Source organism: Aplosporella prunicola, assembly GCF_010093885.1.
Source record: "Aplosporella prunicola CBS 121167 unplaced genomic scaffold K452scaffold_18, whole genome shotgun sequence".
Lineage (NCBI taxonomy): Eukaryota > Fungi > Ascomycota > Dothideomycetes > Botryosphaeriales > Aplosporellaceae > Aplosporella > Aplosporella prunicola.
Genome location: NW_022983546.1, coordinates 503525 through 520367, shown reverse-complemented (window position 1 = coordinate 520367; position 16843 = coordinate 503525). Strand labels below are relative to the sequence as shown.

The 16843-nt window shown below is 58.0% G+C and overlaps 8 protein-coding genes across 8 annotated transcripts; 2 read left to right on the top strand and 6 right to left on the bottom strand.

Annotated features, from left to right (window-relative positions):
* Positions 1-62: 62 nt before the first annotated feature.
* Positions 63-1411, top strand: K452DRAFT_310340 (uncharacterized protein; the record flags this gene model as incomplete). Its single annotated transcript, XM_033543324.1, has 5 exons — positions 63-71; positions 161-247; positions 302-337; positions 393-1088; positions 1181-1411. The coding sequence occupies 5 exons, from the start codon at positions 63-65 to the stop codon at positions 1409-1411; spliced, it is 1059 nt and encodes a 352-aa protein (XP_033395688.1).
* An 83-nt stretch (positions 1412-1494) lies between these two features.
* Positions 1495-2712, top strand: K452DRAFT_58813 (uncharacterized protein). The gene is made up of 3 exons (XM_033546875.1): positions 1495-2045; positions 2132-2516; positions 2599-2712. The coding sequence occupies exons 1-3, from the start codon at positions 1810-1812 to the stop codon at positions 2668-2670; spliced, it is 693 nt and encodes a 230-aa protein (XP_033395687.1). The 5' UTR covers positions 1495-1809; the 3' UTR covers positions 2671-2712.
* Positions 2713-3024: 312 nt separating this feature from the next.
* Positions 3025-4601, bottom strand: K452DRAFT_253674 (uncharacterized protein). The gene is made up of 2 exons (XM_033538299.1): positions 4287-4601; positions 3025-4217 (listed from the first exon to the last, which is right to left on the bottom strand). The coding sequence occupies exons 1-2, from the start codon at positions 4492-4494 to the stop codon at positions 3397-3399; spliced, it is 1029 nt and encodes a 342-aa protein (XP_033395686.1). The 5' UTR covers positions 4495-4601; the 3' UTR covers positions 3025-3396.
* Positions 4602-4606: 5 nt separating this feature from the next.
* Positions 4607-6051, bottom strand: K452DRAFT_253672 (uncharacterized protein). Its single transcript, XM_033538298.1, has 2 exons — positions 5967-6051; positions 4607-5907 (listed from the first exon to the last, which is right to left on the bottom strand). The coding sequence occupies exons 1-2, from the start codon at positions 6024-6026 to the stop codon at positions 4957-4959; spliced, it is 1011 nt and encodes a 336-aa protein (XP_033395685.1). The 5' UTR covers positions 6027-6051; the 3' UTR covers positions 4607-4956.
* Positions 6052-6254: 203 nt separating this feature from the next.
* K452DRAFT_274586 (uncharacterized protein) lies at positions 6255-7833 on the bottom strand. Its single transcript, XM_033539197.1, has 2 exons — positions 7426-7833; positions 6255-7317 (listed from the first exon to the last, which is right to left on the bottom strand). The coding sequence occupies exons 1-2, from the start codon at positions 7684-7686 to the stop codon at positions 6511-6513; spliced, it is 1068 nt and encodes a 355-aa protein (XP_033395684.1). The 5' UTR covers positions 7687-7833; the 3' UTR covers positions 6255-6510.
* A 448-nt stretch (positions 7834-8281) lies between these two features.
* K452DRAFT_289349 (uncharacterized protein) lies at positions 8282-8900 on the bottom strand. The gene is made up of 3 exons (XM_033540811.1): positions 8775-8900; positions 8515-8620; positions 8282-8440 (listed from the first exon to the last, which is right to left on the bottom strand). The coding sequence occupies exons 1-3, from the start codon at positions 8834-8836 to the stop codon at positions 8432-8434; spliced, it is 177 nt and encodes a 58-aa protein (XP_033395683.1). The 5' UTR covers positions 8837-8900; the 3' UTR covers positions 8282-8431.
* A 1030-nt stretch (positions 8901-9930) lies between these two features.
* Positions 9931-12244, bottom strand: K452DRAFT_289347 (uncharacterized protein). Its single transcript, XM_033540810.1, has 4 exons — positions 11825-12244; positions 11178-11606; positions 10449-11128; positions 9931-10392 (listed from the first exon to the last, which is right to left on the bottom strand). The coding sequence occupies exons 1-4, from the start codon at positions 12172-12174 to the stop codon at positions 9956-9958; spliced, it is 1896 nt and encodes a 631-aa protein (XP_033395682.1). The 5' UTR covers positions 12175-12244; the 3' UTR covers positions 9931-9955.
* Positions 12245-14263: 2019 nt separating this feature from the next.
* On the bottom strand, positions 14264-16466 carry K452DRAFT_299937 (uncharacterized protein; the record flags this gene model as incomplete). The annotated part of the gene is made up of 3 exons (XM_033542281.1): positions 14264-15187; positions 15240-15655; positions 15953-16466. 3 exons carry the CDS (start codon positions 16464-16466, stop codon positions 14264-14266), a joined length of 1854 nt encoding a protein of 617 aa, XP_033395681.1.
* Positions 16467-16843: the final 377 nt, after the last annotated feature.

Genomic DNA, 16843 nt, shown 5'->3' with positions numbered 1-16843 from the left:
ACTCCTTTTCTCCTCCCTCCAATTCATACCATCCAGCATTGATTCAATTGATTGCAGCAAACATGGCCAAGGTGCGCACTCGCTCGGCACACCTTCCCTCCCCGCCAAAGCCTCCCCCGCAATCCACTGGCACACCGACAGCTGACAACACGACGCGCAGAACCTCTCTTTCGTCCTTGAGAAGCCCGGCAGCGTCAAGTACGAGGACCGCCCTGTCCCGGAACTCAAGTCTGAGCACGACGTCATCGTGAGCTTCGCTTAACCAAAGAGCTCGCAGCGCGACGCTGACACCGAAACCCAGGTCAATGTCAAGTACACCGGAATCTGCGGCAGCGATGTAAGTGCGCTTCTTTCGCAAGAGGACGCGGGCGAAGACTGACGCGGCTTCACAGGTCCACTACTGGGTCGAGGGGCGGATCGGCAACTTTGTGGTGGAGAAGCCAATGGTGCTGGGGCACGAGTCGGCGGGGGTGATCCACAGCGTGGGGAGCGCGGTGAAGACGCTGAAGCCCGGTGACGAGGTCGCGATGGAGCCGGGCATTCCGTGCCGCCGTTGCGGTTTCTGCCGCGCAGGCGACTACAACCTTTGCCCGGACATGGCGTTCGCGGCCACGCCGCCTTATGACGGCTCTCTCGCAAAGTACTACAGCTTGCCCGAGGACTTCTGCTACAAGCTGCCGAAGGGAGTGAGCTTGGAGGAGGGTGCGCTCGTGGAGCCGGCGAGCGTTGCTGTGCACATCTGCCGCATGGCGCAGGTCAAGCCCGGCGCGTCGGTCGTCGTGTTTGGCGCGGGTCCCATCGGTCTGCTGTGCTGCAAGGTCGCGCGCGACGTCTTTGGCGCTGCGAAGACTGTATCTGTCGATGTCAACGAGGACCGCCTCCAGTTCGCCCAGGGCTACTCTGCCACCCACGTCTTCCGCAGCCAGAAGGCATCGCCGGAGGAGAACGCGGCCCGCATGATCCAGGAGTGCGAACTCGGTCCCGGTGCGGACGTCGTCATCGATGCTACGGGCGCTGAGCCCTGCATCCAGATGGCTGTGCATGTCGCTCGCGCCGGTGGTCACTTCACCCAGGGCGGTATGGGCAAGGTAAGCGCTTTCCTTTCCACTACTCCAGCGGATCTTTCCGTGGTAGTCTGTCCAGCAAGTAGACCAGAAAGCGCTAACAGCTGCACTCATAGCCCGACATTACGTTCCCCATTGTCGCCATGTGCGCCAAGGAACTCACCATCACGGGCAGCTTCCGCTACAGTGCCGGCGATTACGCACTCGCGGTGCAGATGATTGGTCTGGGCCGTCTCAGCGTCAAGGAGCTTATCACCAAGAAGGTCAAGTTTGAGGACGCCGAGGAGGCCTTTTCCAACGTCAAGCAGGGCAAGGGCATCAAGTGGCTCATTGCTGGGCCCGAGTAAGGTGCAGGTCGCCCCCACACGAGGCGTTGAGGCGTGAGGTTTGATGAGTGATGAGTGACGAGCATGATGAGAGAGCATGTGATTGGTTACGGCCGCGGAGCAGCAGGCTGCTGGCGTTGAGGTGAGCGCACCGTAATGAAGAACGGATGTGGGCGCGATGAAAATAAAGTACTTGGTAGTTAAATACGAAGCAAAAGAAAATGATCTAGGGGTGTTTATCCTCCAACATAGTACCCGAAGACTCACGAAACTCTCCGCCGCCGCCCGTGCACGACCGACGTCGACCCCACGACGCCGATCACCGCGCGCGCAACACGTCCAACTCCAACACCCCACCAGCAAAGCACCTTAACCACAACCACAACCACAACGACAGCCCCAAACAACAACAAACGACAATGCCCCCCCGCGGCAAACTCATCGCCTTCGAAGGCCTCGACCGCGCCGGCAAATCGACGCAAGTCGCGCGCCTAGCCACAACACTGCGCGCACAAGGCCACAGCGTACGCCAGCTGCGCTTCCCAGACCGGAGCACGCCGATCGGGCAGCTGATCGACGCGTACCTGCGCGGCGAGCGGGAGCTGAACGACCGCGTCGCGCATCTGCTGTTTAGCGCGAATCGGTGGGAGCTGGTGTGCGTGTTTGCCCGGAGGGAAGGAGGAGGGTGTACACCGGGTGTAGGGGGAATAATTTGCTAATGTTGTGCGTGCTTTACTACAGCGATACGATCCTCGCCGCGCTCGCGGCTGGCGAAACCGTCATCCTTGATCGGTATTACTATTCTGGGCTGGTGTACACGCTCGCGAAAACCACCAAAGACACCACAACTTCACCAACCCCCACCGCCCCCACCCCCCCAGCAATCACCCCCGCCTGGGCCCTCTCCCCCGACACCGCCCTCCCTAGGCCGGACCTCGTGCTCTTCCTGTCCATCAGCGCCGCCGCCGCCGCCGAACGCGCCAACTACGGCGCCGAGCGCTTCGAGGAGCACGGCATGCAGGCGCGGGTGCGCGCGCTGTTTGGGGCGCTGATGCGGGCGGGGCCCGAGGGCGCTGACTTTGTTGAGGTGGATGCCGCGGGCGGGGAGGAGGAGGTCGCGGAAAGGGTGAGGGGGGAGGTGGAGAGGGTTTTTACGGAGGTGGATGAGAGGGGGGTGGGGGTGAGGTGGGTGGGTGCGGAGGAGGGAGGGGCGCTGGAGGGGGTGCTGGCGGAGCGGGAGCGGGGGGCGGGCGTGTGAGTGCTGGGCGCTCTGGCGATAAGGCTGGGTGGGAGGAGCGTGTGCTCGAGAGCGGCCTGCGATGCGGGGGTTGGCGCTGCGGGCAGGCTGTCATGCATGGGTAGGCTCAAGGACTTGGCCGGAGGTTTGGGGGATTGGAAGGGAAGGCCGACTGCGATTGGGCTGGACGAGCAGCTTCTCCTCTGGGCGTGTCTCTGATGCCGCTGATCGACAGCCACAACGGCTGCATTAACAACAATGGCAGCAATCCGCGCGCATCCATGCAGTCACTTCCAACGCCCCCTCCCAGCAACAAGCAATGTACGAGTAGGGAGGCGAGGTAAGCAGGCCTCCTCCCACGATAACGACGACACGCCATCATTCTCGAACGAAATTCATATGCCTGTCTCTTCTATTCGTTAGGTACACCCACCGTCCGGCTGGACCCATAGGGCAGCCATGCGTATTAGAGAAAAAAGGGGAAGAAGGGGAAAAAAAAAACTAGCAAAACTTACCAGTGCTCCGCTGCATGGCTTCTATCTACTGCACTGTCTGGGCACCGTCTCCTAAGCCCTGTCTGATATGTGCCGTCTTTTTTTTGCGCGGTAAGGGAGGGAGCTTCGTGCCGTTGCCCTGCAGGCACGCCGTGCTTCCCCCCCGCCGACTTCTTCGAGCGCCCGCGCCGCGAAAAAGATCGCTACCCATATAGCGAAGACGTCTGCCCCCCATCCGTTTTTTGCCCGTGTAACCATCCCACCACCGCCGCCACCTAGCTCGCGTCGGCCCAGCTCTTGCGCAGTTCCTCCAGCTCCTCAGCCGAAGCGCCGCCCGCCTTCGCCTCGTCAAACCTGACCTTGCGCTCGCGCGCAATCTTGACGACCCGGTTCCCGTTCCCCAACGCATCCTCACACGCCGCCTCGCGGGCCTTGGCCATACTGCCGCCCTCGCCGCGGCCGATCTCCGTGGGCGGGAAGCCCCAGCCCTCCATGATGGCGGCGAGATAGCAGCACTGGCGGCCAGGGCCATACTTGGTATCCATGGGCTTGTACGGCTGATACGAGACCTTCATGCGCTGGCCGCCCAGGAACGTGTTCAAGCGGGCCGCGGCATTGGAGCGGGGCTTCGGTGGCACGAAAGCCTTGAAGACGGGCTCCCACAGCGCCTCCAGCCAGGCCTCGATCAGGGGGCCGCCTTGCGTCGTGCCGTGCGAGAGCACGACTGCCGCGACGTACGCCTCGAAGACGTCGCCGCAGATCTTGGCCCACTTGTCCGTGGCGACGAGGGCGGCGCGCTGGGCCGCCGAGTTGAAGGCCACGCGCGAGGGGAAGCCGTACAGCTTGCTCAGCGCGCAGAGCGTTGCGTTGCGGACTAGTGACTCGCGCAGCGCGGACATGGTGCCTACGGGGAGGGTGGGGAAGCGCGTGAAGATGGCTTTGGTGGCTGCGGTCTCGATGTACGCGTCGCCGAGCCATTCGAGCCGCTCGTACGACTGCAGTGCCATGGACGGGTTGTCGGGCACCGTGCTGCTGTGCGTGAAGACTTGGGTTTCGAGCGCGGGGTCGAGGACGGGTGGGAGCGGTGGGGGCGAGCCTGTGCGCTGTGTTAAACGCGGAATGACGCTGCTGAGGAATTGGCGGAGGTAGGCAGGGGTGATGCTACTTTCAAAGTACTTGTCGTACGGAATTGGCGTTGCGCTGCTGTCGCCCTTCTCTGTCGCCGACTCCGTCTGCTGCTGGTGCTGAGCTTGCCCGGCCTTGCCGTTCTGGCTGTGCTTCCCTCCGCCCTTGTGCTTCTTCGCCGAGTGGTGGTTGGCGGAGTGGTCGTGGGCACCACCGTCGCGGCCGCGCTTGTGGCCCGCGTTGTTCATGGTTGCGATGCTGCGGAGTGAAAGGATGGTACAAGAGGCGCGGGAGCGCGGCGATTTCGGAAAGGCAGAGGCGCAGGCGCTGCGACGTGCGGCGAGGTTGTGCGGGGTGCACAAAAAAAAAAAAGTTGCGATGGACAGCGGCGGAGGCGGAAGAGCAAGGGTACGGAGCTTGAGCTGGAGCCGGTGCGCTAGTACGCAGCTGCTCGTACCTCACTACCTACCTCGTTCTCCACGCCCACATATAATGACGTCTCCGGGAGCGCGGTTCGTATAGGACGAGGTCGAAGACAAGTGATGCAGTTGGTTTCAATGGAGGCGGGACAATTTCAAATTCCATCGTTGGATATCCTACTGTATCCCCTCCAAACGCCGTCGCCAATGCTAGGTACTTGAGATAGAAAGAAAAAAGCAAAATAAAGAAAAACTGAAACCACTCCCATGTTTTTTTATTCCTGTCTCCCTCTACTTCGAAGACTCGGCCGTCTTCTTCTTTTTCTTCTTCTCCCCGCCATCCTCGTCCCTCTTCCGCTTCTTCTTCTCCTTGACGTTTTCCTCGGGCGCAACAAAGTCCTTCTCGCGCTCCTTCCGCTTCTGCTCCATCTTGGTCTTCATCGCATCCTCCCTCCTCTCCTTTTCCTTGCGCTCCTTGGCCTGCTTCCCGAGGAAGTACTCGCCGCTCTCGATCTGCAGGTCGACCTTGCTCTTCTCCTGGGGCGGCGGGAAGGGCGTGTAGACCTTCTTGCTCTTGTCCGTGACCTTGAAGGGCGTCCTGCGCTTCGACGTGTGGCGCTTCTTGAAGTGGGGAAGGAAGCGTTCCCAGTTCTCGTTGGCAAGCTCCGGGTCCTTTGCGAGCTCGCGCTTGATCATCAGCTCCTTGATGTGGTAGATTGGGTGGATGTTGGCCATGCAGTCTTCCACGACGCGGCGCACTTCCTTCAGGCCCTTGTAGCCGCCCATGCACGACACCGTGTTGCCCTGCACCAGAATGTAGCAGCCCGTGAGCAGCTCCAGCGCCTTCAGCGTGCTCCCGTCCGGCCCGAGAATGCGTTGCCGCCGCTTGACGAAGCGCTCCTTGTTGCGCACCAAGTTGCGGACCTTGATGACGTCGCACGCCACGCCGTCGTCGAGGATCTTTATCGCTTGCGGCGCAGGCACGCTACGCGCCAGCAGCTTGATCAGGTCTCGCGCGTTGAGAATGGCAGCAGGATCGTAGGTTTTGCGCGTCGTCTTGACCGTCATGGAACCCTCGACCAAGTCCAGGGTACACGCGATGCCGAGCTTCTCCAGAGAGCGCGTGATGAGCGGCCATGCTTCGCGCAAGTAAACTTCGCGATACTTGGGGAAGAGGGTTGCGAAAGAAGATTCCTCGGTGAAGGTGCCGCCCAGGTTATCCTCGGGCTTGAAGACATCGACCTGCAGAGGTTAGCATAGGCGCGGGGAAAAACAAAAGAAAAAGGCAAGAGAAGACGTACCTTCCACTTGTCAATGTCATCGGTATCCCAGGGCTTTTCCGTGTTGTGAGTGGAGGGCATGGTGAAGCGTGTCGGATCTGCGGCGTTCTAAAAAAAATGTCGGAGAAGGGCGAGAAAGGTGTTGCTCGCAGCAAGCGGCAAAAAGTCACGCTAGCAGTCTGTCACGAGTCATTCATTCAACGTCCCTGCCCGGGAGGTCACCATGCACCTTGTCAACATGCTCCATGTCTGAACGGTTATTGCTCGATGCAGGTGGGTCATTAACAATGCACTCTTTGTCGTTCATGCCGAGAATATTCATCTCAACTTCTTCTTTTCTTTTCTTTCTATTTATACCGGTTGTTCTGCCGGCGCAGCTATTTGATATAACCAGCCCATGCCAACCTCTGCCGAGTCGAGACACTGATCAGGACAAGTCCTTCATGTTGAGAACCGATGTTGCATTACACATCATGTCAAAAAACCAGCAGCGCACCCGCCACGCCGCAACGCCATGCAACCAGACAGGTAGACAAACAGATAAACAAGCATCATCGACGTCGACTCAGACAACATCGACCATCTCCTCGTCGCCCTCGTCCTCGTCATCTTCGTCTTCGGCAAACTCTGGCTCGGGCGCCATCTCCTCCTTGATGGCGTCCTGCTCCGCATGAGCATAGTTCGCGACCTCGGCCTCCGGATTCAGCATCCACGTATTCGCATATTGGCCTGTTCGCACCAACGTCGCGATCTTGGCCAGCGTCTCACGGAGATACGCTTCGGGCTGCTGCGTCTTCTCCTTAAGCGACTTAATCGGCCAATACCGGTACTCCTTGAAGTGCTTGAGCAGCATATCGAGCAGCTCGTTCTGCGGAATACGCGCGTACTTGTTCTCCTGCGCCTTGGCCTTGGGCTTGTTGTTGGCGATCTTGATGACGTTGCTGCCGGTCGTGGAGGCGATGCCGCCGATGAGCTTGGTGAATTTGCGGAGGTCCTCTTCCAGCACCAGCCGGTTCGTCGATTTTTGCGTCTTGGCAGTTTCGCGCGCCCGGAATGCAAACAGCTCTTCGTTCTCGACGGGCACGCACGACAAGTCCAGCGCCGACCGCGCGGCTAGCGCCGTGTTCTTGGGAATCGGCTTCTTGCCCCTCCGAAACTTATCGACCCGCCCGTCGCGGATCCGGTCGCCGCTAGGTCCGGATCCGAATCTTTGCTGCTGGCCGGGGCGCTTGTAGGCGTTTGGGTTGTAGCCTTCGAGATCCTTCTCGGAGAAGACGAAAGTGTTGATGGGGTTGTTGTTAACGGTGTTGACTTGATATTCCTTGGGGACTTCCGAAAACCTCGGAAGGTCCTGACGCAACACGAGCTTCGACTGCGGTGGTGGACGAGATCCAGCCCAGGTCAGCGCGATTTGCCTTTACACAGCCGGCGCATCAGAGAGGCGCAATGCTCCTGCGCCGCCCCTCTCCTCACTACTCACCTTCTGCTCGCCGCCCTCTTCCCACTTCATCAGCTTCCCGATCTCGAGCTCCTCGTCGTCCTCGGCGTTCGCCAGCACGTCCCACAGCCACTTTGGCACGCGCGACAGCCACACGTTCTGCGAGCCAAAGTCGCCAGGGATGGTAAGCTCGCCGGTGTCTTCGTAGACGTCGTCGTCGACATAGATGCCCGGCGAGCCCATCGCGTCCGGGTCGGCCTTAACGGGGGGATTGTTGTCGAGCTCCATCTTCACGCCGCTCATGGCGGGGACGGGGACGGGCGCGCGCTGCCGGTTCGTGTCGTTCGCGGGAGATGCTATGCAAGTGCAAGCGGCCGTGTGTGTGGCTGGTAGGAAAACGTGTGCGTGGTGGTGGGCGAGGCGGCGAGCGGGTGGGAGGACAGAGAGTTGCGGAGGTTGCGCTTAGGTAGATGGCGGAGCGGAGGTACGAACGGCGCGCGGACGAAGCGCTCCGCTGAGTCAGTCATGGGCTAGATTCGCTGTTGCGCGAGTCGTGCCGGGGCGGGTCGATCTTCCGGGTGGCCCATGAGCTGAGCCGAGAGCGAGGATAGGTATTTATACATGCAAGCACTTTGACACGCAGCAAAATAGACAGACGGAGTTGTCTACAGTGCAGTCAAGATGGGTTTACGGGGCAGGTTGGAGCGCGTGAATGGAAAATTCTTATGACCGTCTTTATGCTTGCTTGATTCAGAATTGTGATGAGATATACTTAAGCATGCACAGATTGAGTTGGTCGGCATCATATCACGTCACATTAACAAACAGACAGGCATTCAGTACATGTAGAACAGTAAGTATAGAAGTAGGCATGCACAGCCAGAAGCGACTTCGTGTTTAGCGTGTACAACACACTCCCTCTCATCCTGCGTGCATATAAGTCCTCCAGGCCGCCGAACACAACGAGCGAGCACTCGCGCCAAACCCTCGTCAACTCTATCTCTCTCTTTCCCTCACCATCACCGTCGGACCACTACCCACACACCCCTCATCGACACTGTGCCCAAAAGTCAGTCCACTCTACCATCACCATGCCTCCTCACCACAAGCAACGACGCCGCACAAACGCACCTTCTTAAAGCCAATAGCCTCCGCCTGCTCACGGAACGCCTGCCGCGACATATTGAGGCCGTACTTGCGGATGATGCCGGAGCGTTTCTTCTCGCCTGTGACGCGGCTGCACCAACACAAGACAGTCAGTCCATTAGCCTTAGTACTAGAAACCTCTGTCGCAAGACAGTAATGGTAAGGGTGTAAGAGTGCGTTATCAAGGAGCGGAATTGCTGCGGAAATACTGTGTCAAAGAGAGAGAGGCGAGAGACGAGACGTACCAGCCGCGCGAGCCCTTGCCGTAATTGCGCGGGTGCGAGTACCAGACTGTTTCGTGCGCCATGCTTGCCGTGCGTGTTGTGGTCGTTGATACGCTCAGTACGTATAGAAGTAGAGAAGGCACGAGGATGTGAAATTTGCGTGTGTGCGAGTGACGGTGCTTTATTGCTTGAGTGCTACGTAGTAGTAGTAATATGTGTGGTACAAATATGTGGTACCTTGGGGTCCTAGTCCATCATGGTGCCATGGTTGGGCCTGACCAATCAGATGAAGCTATGCTACCAATTCTCTCCGTTTCGATCTTGCACCGTATTGCTACGACGGAGCGCCACCAGCGCAGATGTTGCTTCTATTCCTTTTTTGAATCACTTACTTCGTAGTTGAGCGGAGCGGACTTTACATTTAAAGCGACCGTGTCCCCTATCAACGTCGCCAACGCATGGGCACAACCTAAGAAGAACCAGGACGTGTTCGGCTACGAAGGCCAAAGACGTCAAGTCAACATGCTCGGAACTGTCTCTCACCCCATTCAAGCCTTGACGACATGTCTGTCGCGTGCCGCTGCTGGCCTTACGCCTACGTTGTCCATTCCTCCATCCTCTCTTGAACCAACTTATCACCTGACCAAGCTCGACTGACACCCTGCCTCGATACCCGACAAGGGAACTGTCGGGCCCGCCTCCAAGCACTCTAGTCGCGCCACCATCACTACTCTCGTGTGTGAAAGACGAGCCATCATGCGAGGTGAACATCTGCGATGTGAGAGCGGAGGCACAGGGGCCAGCCGGCGAGGCTGGGCACGCGCAGCAGCAGATGCAGGTTTGCGAGCTAGGAGTAGTTGGAGACTTTTAAGACGGATCCTCGCCCGACGGACGCCGACTCACCGAGACCTACATTCAAGTCCCCATGCCCCCCTGCCGGCCAGACTCGGTCGGCAGGACAGCCCATCGACTTATGGTAATCTCTCGTCCGCTTCACAGGAATAACCAAAAAGCGTACGATGAAGATAAAGATGGTGAGATGACAAGATAGAGCGGGGTATTGCGGAGAAACAAGCGAGAAAGATATACAAAGACACATGGACGACATGATGACATTTACTCCTTCTCGGATCGTGACAGTGACGACATCATCAGAAAAAAAAAAAAAAAAAAAAAAGCGAAAAACATTAAACTTCCTACTCTTACGACGATGACGACGGCGTGAAGAACGCCTTTTGGTCGATGATGACCAGGCCGGCAATACTAGCACTGGACAGCGTGGCCAGAATGCCCGTGAGCAGGGCCGAGACGGCGACCCTGGAGATATCACCAGCGCGGCCGGGCGAGAGCTGGTTCAGGACACCGATCTGGTTGCCGAGGGAGCCAATGTTGCCGAAGCTACAAAGCGCATACGTGGCGATAAGGCGGGAGCGATCCGACAGGTCGGAGTATTCAACGTCCGTCTGCAGTTTGTTGTACGCAACAAACTCATTCTCAACGATCTTGATGCCGATGAGCCTCGCCACCTTGAGCAGGTCGCCGCCCTTGCGGTCCACGCCAAGCAGGAACGCAATCGGGTAAAACGCATAGCCCAGGATGAGCTCGAGAGTCAGGTCATAGTCGCCCGTAAGATTGAGGTCTGGATTTGAATTAGTATCTGTCCTTTCAGGTAGCCGGGTTCCCAATTGCACTTACAGCGTCCCCACCAGGTAAGCAGACCGTCGACCAGGCCGATGAAAGCAATGATACAGAGGAGCGTCGCCATGATCAGTCCGGCAATCCTAAGACCCAGAAGAGCACCGTTGCTAAAGGCATGCAGGGCATTGGAGGCCTTGTGGTCCTCATCGTCGGGAACCACAACACGACCAGCCGTGAGCGTCTCTTCCTCTTCAGGGTAACGGAGCTTGCTGTACGCTAAAGAAGCCGGAATGGACATGACACAAGAGGAAATGAGCGCTTGCGCGTTGACGCCCATTCCAATGTACGAAACCAACACGGAACCGGCAATGGTCGCGAAACCGGAACACATGACTTGATGGATCTCGGCCATGGTAAGATGCGGGACGAACGGCTTGATAAGCATGGCGGATTCACCCTGGCCGATGAAGGGAGAGGCGGCAGCGACGACAGCCTCAGCACCAGAGATGCGCATGCTCCAGAAGAAGAACGCGGCAAACTTTCCGACGAACCACTGGATGAGACCGACGTAGTAGAGCAGTTGGACCAGCGAGACGAAGAAGATGATGGCAGGCAAAACGGTAAGGAGGAACCATTTGTACGTTTTCGGGATTGCGTCCGTGGTCAGGAAGGCGGTGCCTTTGTCCGCAAATCCCAACAGGTCTCTGGCCCGTTCGGAGATGAAGTTGAAAATATCACTTCGCAAGGGTCAGCGAAGCCAAGAGACGCAGTAGACAGAAGACTTACTATCCAACAGTCGTGCGCAGGACAAAGAGGGCGATGATGTACTGCATGAGCATGCCTGAAATGACGGTGTGCCAGTTGATCTTCTTCCTGTTGCGAGACGTAGCCCAGAGGGCGAACGTAAAGACGACAAGGCCAAGGAGGGAAACGCCACGGTTGGACAGGGTGTTCTCGGCGCTGACGGGACTGCAGAAGGTACCGATCAAGTATACGGCGACAGTGACGGCACCACCAAGTGGATACCTCAGCCTTTCGGGAATGAGATTAAGCAACGGAATAGCCGTCTTGTTCCAGGACCAGTACATGGGCCGGGTGACATAGGCAATGGGGACATGGAGGAACAAGATGCGCAGGGAGATGGCGAGCCAGAAGAGGAACGGGATGACCCAGTTCTTGTCGTGACGGTGCAGGACGAGGCCTACAATCCACCATCTGTAGTCGACGCGCGTCAGCCATGCCTCACGAGCTCCGCCGAAGAATCGCCTCGCTCTTGCACCGCTGCGTTTTTCTTTCTCTCACGCGTTCGTGTCGCGTTTTCTCGCCTGCCGTCACACGACCACCGCGCCACCTCACAAAAAGAAGATTTTTTTTTATCTTTCTTCGGTTTTGCGGGTAACACCTAGCGCGTTCAAGGAGGTCAGGAGACGTACCCAGTGAAGACCAGCCAGATGGCGATGTGGAAAAAGAGGCGGTATTGCGCGTAGAATTTGGCGAATGGGCCGCGTTGCTTTTCTTCCTCGGCGCGAGCAATGGGGCTGCTGCTTCCCTTTTCGGCATCGTCAATGTCGACAATGCCGCCCTTCTCATTCAGCGGCTTGCGCTGGTGCAGACTGGAGGATTGGTCGTCAGTGGCCTGCGAGTAGGCAATCTCAGGCGCGGCAGCTTGAGAGCCATGGTGCAGGTGGGGGTGGTGGTGCTCGTGAGTGACGTCGAGGACGGGATCTGGGTTGAGAGCGACGCCCGTCTGCGGCGAGGCGTTGTGTAGTTGGTGCTTCTCCATTGTGGCGAGACAGACAAGAAGGGGACCTTGGGAACTGGAGGGCTGCTGCTCTGGATTGGAAGGGAGCTGGAGCAGAGCAGAACAAAGCCGAAAAGAACGGCAGACGCGCCACGGTTAAGAACAGAAGCCGTGGCTAGGCGAGGTCGCGCGACCCGATCTCTTGCCAAAAGGACCCGCGCCGATCTGTGCGCTTGGCCTTTCGTTTTTCAGCGGGCAGGGTCTGGCTTATCGCAGCTCGGGCAATGCTCACGCCTCGATTTGCCCGCTTGGGCCCAAGTGCCGGAGCTTCCCTCCCGTTTGCAGCCAAGCGCAAGTCCACTTTCTAGAATTCTTCCATCGGCACACGCATGGCACTGCAGACGCTTGTCACATTCCCCAGCTTCGCTTCTTCCTCGTGTGCCAGGGTGCATGTGCTTGTGCTTGCCGCTGTCAAACCTTACCAGCCGCTGCTCCGTCTATCCCCAATCCAAGTGGTGCCAAATCTGTCCCAGAACACCTGCCTGGCGCGCCGTCCGAATTTTTTTTTACCTGATCACTCGCGTGCGTGCCTCGGGGCGTGCGGTGCGGTGGCGGCCACACCGCGCCACCCACTGACCACCACTAACTACTGCCCGCAATCCGCAATCCGCAACCCGCGCAACCAAACCTTATCACGCTCCGTTATATCGCATTCCCACGCAGCTATCGGGCTCGCTTCCCCCCGCCTTTAAGGCTGATCCTTGTGCCCCGGTATGCCCGGCATTGGTGCTGCTTGCGGCGTCTCCGCATGCCGCTATCGAGACGTGTTGTCGGGCTTAGCCGACCCCGGACGACGTCGCTGCTGGTTATCTCGTCGATCGCTGCGTCGCGGGGGCCGGGACAGATAGCCAGGTAGCCTTGATCCATCTCGCATTGGCTTGGCGCGACACAGCATGATGTAGTTATCTCTCTATCTTGGCCGACCGCCTGCTTGCCGGCCTGCCCACTAAGGCAGGTATCGGCGCGCGCGCCTCTCTGGCGGTGCGGCTGCGAACACCCGGCTACTACGTAACTATGTAGGTACATTCGAGCCCGGACGCCTATCTGTGACCACGCTGTCGGATGGCGCCGTGCGTGATAAATATGTACATAGAGTAGTTTCGGTATGCAGTTGGACTTGAACGACGCGCGAGTGCTGGCCTGCTTCATCGTGAGTGGTTACCGCCTCCCCGTTCAGCTCCCTCCTCTTCCTGCACGCCGCACCGCCATGCCGTTCAGCCAGCCCGCCAAGCCACACACGGCACAATCCGGCACACACACACAACCTTACCAGCCCGCCAGCCAGTCATGCACGGCAGATAGGGTAGCAGCGCCAACAGTAACCTCACCTCAGACCCCCGAAGCAGTGCAACGGTGCAGCAGCGCGACGCCCTCCCCCCTTCACGTCTAGATCCGGCCGACCACCAAGAGCTCGGCGTCAGGCGCTGCAGGGTCGAGTCGAGACCCGCCTCGCCCGGGGCTGGCTGATCGGCGGACCTGCGGAGCGCGACTCGCCGATCCGGTGGTATGGTGCGCGGATACGGAGGTGCTCAGCTCAGCTCAGATCCATCTGCTTTGCCCTTGCATTGCTACTCCTATCGTGGTTGTCGTTGTGGTCGTGCTTGCGCTGCCTGGCTCGCTGGCTGCTTGGTTCTATGCTGTACTTGATGCGGGGGGTTGTGATGGATAGGTAAATGTCGTGTACACTTGGGGCTGTCCTTGGGCTGGTTCAGTCTTTGTTTTGGATGCCTGATGTTAGGATCACTAACTCAAGCATTGCTTGGCGACGCGGAAAAATTGATAGATGATGATTAAAGCTGTGATTGTGCGTGATTGTTTCCCACGCTCCTCTATAATACATTCCTTCCCACAAGAAAGCCCCATTGCGGCTCAAGTAAATAATAACATAAACTAATACAGCCAGCCACAGCCTAGCCTATACGCCACCCAATGCCTTGCAGGCTCTCTTCTACCAAATAGCAACTTTTACCGCCATTACCATACCTCTTCCTCGACCTGTCAACTCCAGCCTCAGGCCAAAGGACAACAAGACCGCTCAGAGCAGTCAGTGGCACAAACCCCGACGCCCCCACTACTCCTCCACCTCTGTCCATCCCTCTTGCTCCTTCTCAATAAACTTCTTCATCGCGTCCTCGTCAAAAACACTTTCCTTCGGAATGCCCGCCTTACCAAAATCCACCACGGGGCCAATAATATGCGTCCAGCGCTCTTTCTTCTCCATGAGTGCGCGAATCTCCTCGCCAAGCCCGCGACTCGACACGCCACCAGCTTGGACAACGTGCGACCCACCGCCAGCACCGCCAGGCCTCTTGTTGTTCTTTTTGCCCTTGCCGAGGTTGCGGTTGCGCTTGAGATAGGCGGCGTTGAGCTGGTTGTTGAGGTCGTCTTCGATGGCCGAGAACTCCTGTTGCGCCATGCGTGCCTGGGCGAGCTCGAGGAGCCGCGATTTTCGTGCTCCGTTGACGATTGATTGCCGCCTGAGTTCATCTTGCAGGTAGCGCAGCCGCGCGGCGACTTCATCGTCGAAGTGTCCGTCGTAGTCGGGCTTGTCGTCTGCCGAGAGAAAGCCGATGTGTACAAGCTCTTGCATCGCGCGTTCGTCCATGCTTGCATAGTCAAGCTTGGTGGCAGGTGCGTTTTTCCAGTTGGGGAGATTGGATTCGGGCATGAACGTGGCAGCAGGCTGTGGTGCATTGCTGCTGGATTCGCCTGCTTCGCCGTCGATCTCCATTTCGGTGCCGTTTGCTTCGTTGGTGCTCTGGCTTCGACCTTCCGCGCGCAATGTGGCTAATAACCGCGAGACTACGGGGCCCGCGGAGACGGCCTCCGTCTCCCCAACTTCATCGTTCATGACATCCATACTGCCGCGCGGTTCGTTCGGTGGTAACTTATCGGCATTTTGATCGATAGCCATAGCGCCGTCCTCATCAGCCCAGATCTCTTTGTAGTATCGTGGGCCACGGCGGGGCATCTGGAAAGGGGTGACGCGATCACCCTGTAATGATCATCAGTCTGATGTAAAATAATCAACTAGTATCAAAACTTACGCGCTCTTTCAAGAATGAGAGGTCTTCTTCGGTCAACGGCCGGATGTATGGCTCGGCATAGTTGGCAAAAACAGTAGCATTAATCTGCGTCTGCGGTTTCGGGTTGCTATAGTCTTTGTCTGGTGGTGTACCAGGAGTCAAGTCATGGAGATCATCCTGGGGGTAGACGGCCACGCCAAGTATTTCCTTCTTTAAATACTCAGGGGTATCATCTGTGACTTCACGAATATGGTAGATTGTGGGGTCATCGAACTTGGTAGGATCCGGGCCAAATGTTTGATAAGCAGGTACTGCCGGCGCAGGTGGAGGTTGGTGAGATTCTTCAGAACCGCTAGGCGATGCCGCGTCCTCCATCTTGGTGCCAGTGGCCGAAGGCGGGGGCTGCGAAATGGGAGAGGAGATTGTAGATGATGCATCTGTTAGGTGGTCAACTGCCATTCTTTATATAAAAAGGAGCCGACAAATGATGAATGTTAAAGCCGATGCGAAAGTGGCGTCGAGAACTGAGTAATGGCGCAGTCAACAGATGCAGAAGATTGCACCGTGGATTCTTATTTTGAAGCAGGAATTGAGCCCCCCTCTTAACATATTTGGCGCGCATGTTTGAGTGACGGGGCGACTGAAACACCGGACACGACACGGAAGGCATTTTGAGTGTTTGAATAAGAGCGCTGAGTTGGAGAAGTGGTATACAACACGTAAAAAGCACCTACCCTTGTGAACGTCAACACCATCTTGCCTAGCCACGCCATGCGCGCCTACCGCCAATGGGCGGTCCTCGTCTGGCTCGCGCTTCTTCGAGACCTTCTTCAGCTTGTGCTTTCTCTCTTCGGCCTCACGATCGGCACGCTCCTTATCACGCTCCTGTTCCATACGTTCTTTGCGGCGCTTCATCAGATGGCGCATAAATCGCTCGCTCGTCTCGCCGCGCTGGGTCTGGGCGGGGATGAAGCGGTTCTTGATGTCCTCCTGCATGGCGTGCAGAGCCTCGGCGGAGGGGATGTTGTTGGGGTTGGAGCCATTGCTGAAAATGTCCTCGATGAAGATGCTGGACGTGTTTGCGAGCTGTGACAGGGCGGTGTGGAGGTAGGAGGGCGAGGTGGTGGGCTCGATGGTGACGGCGACGCTGTTACCGGAGATGGGCGTTGTGTTACGACTGCGCGAACGGCGTGAGTCGCGTGGCTGGCTACCGGGCTTGGCCTTGCCCTTGCTACTGGCAGAAGGCATGGGGGGGGAGAGGAAGAAAGAGATAGAGACGAGCTAGGTAGGTAGTCAGTGGTTGACGACGGGTGAGGTTCGATGTGCCTGTCGGGCCGTCGGGAGGTTATCGATAAGACACCTCGAGCTACGCAGTGACACTTGACAGGGAAACAAGCTTTCCGGGGTTCGCGCGGAAGATTGGCGCCCCAGCCCCAGCCATCCCGTCCATCCCGTTCATCCTCTCGTACCTCCGCTTCCCGTCTACTCTACATATCGCAGACTCCTGCGTGCCTCGCCCCGTTTCCTGCTACATTCCTGCGAGTCCCGACCGACTCCAGCTCTTGCTCTACCTCAGCGCATGACGTCCTCCCGTCGAGCTGCCCGTCCTATGCGCCCGCCGTCGC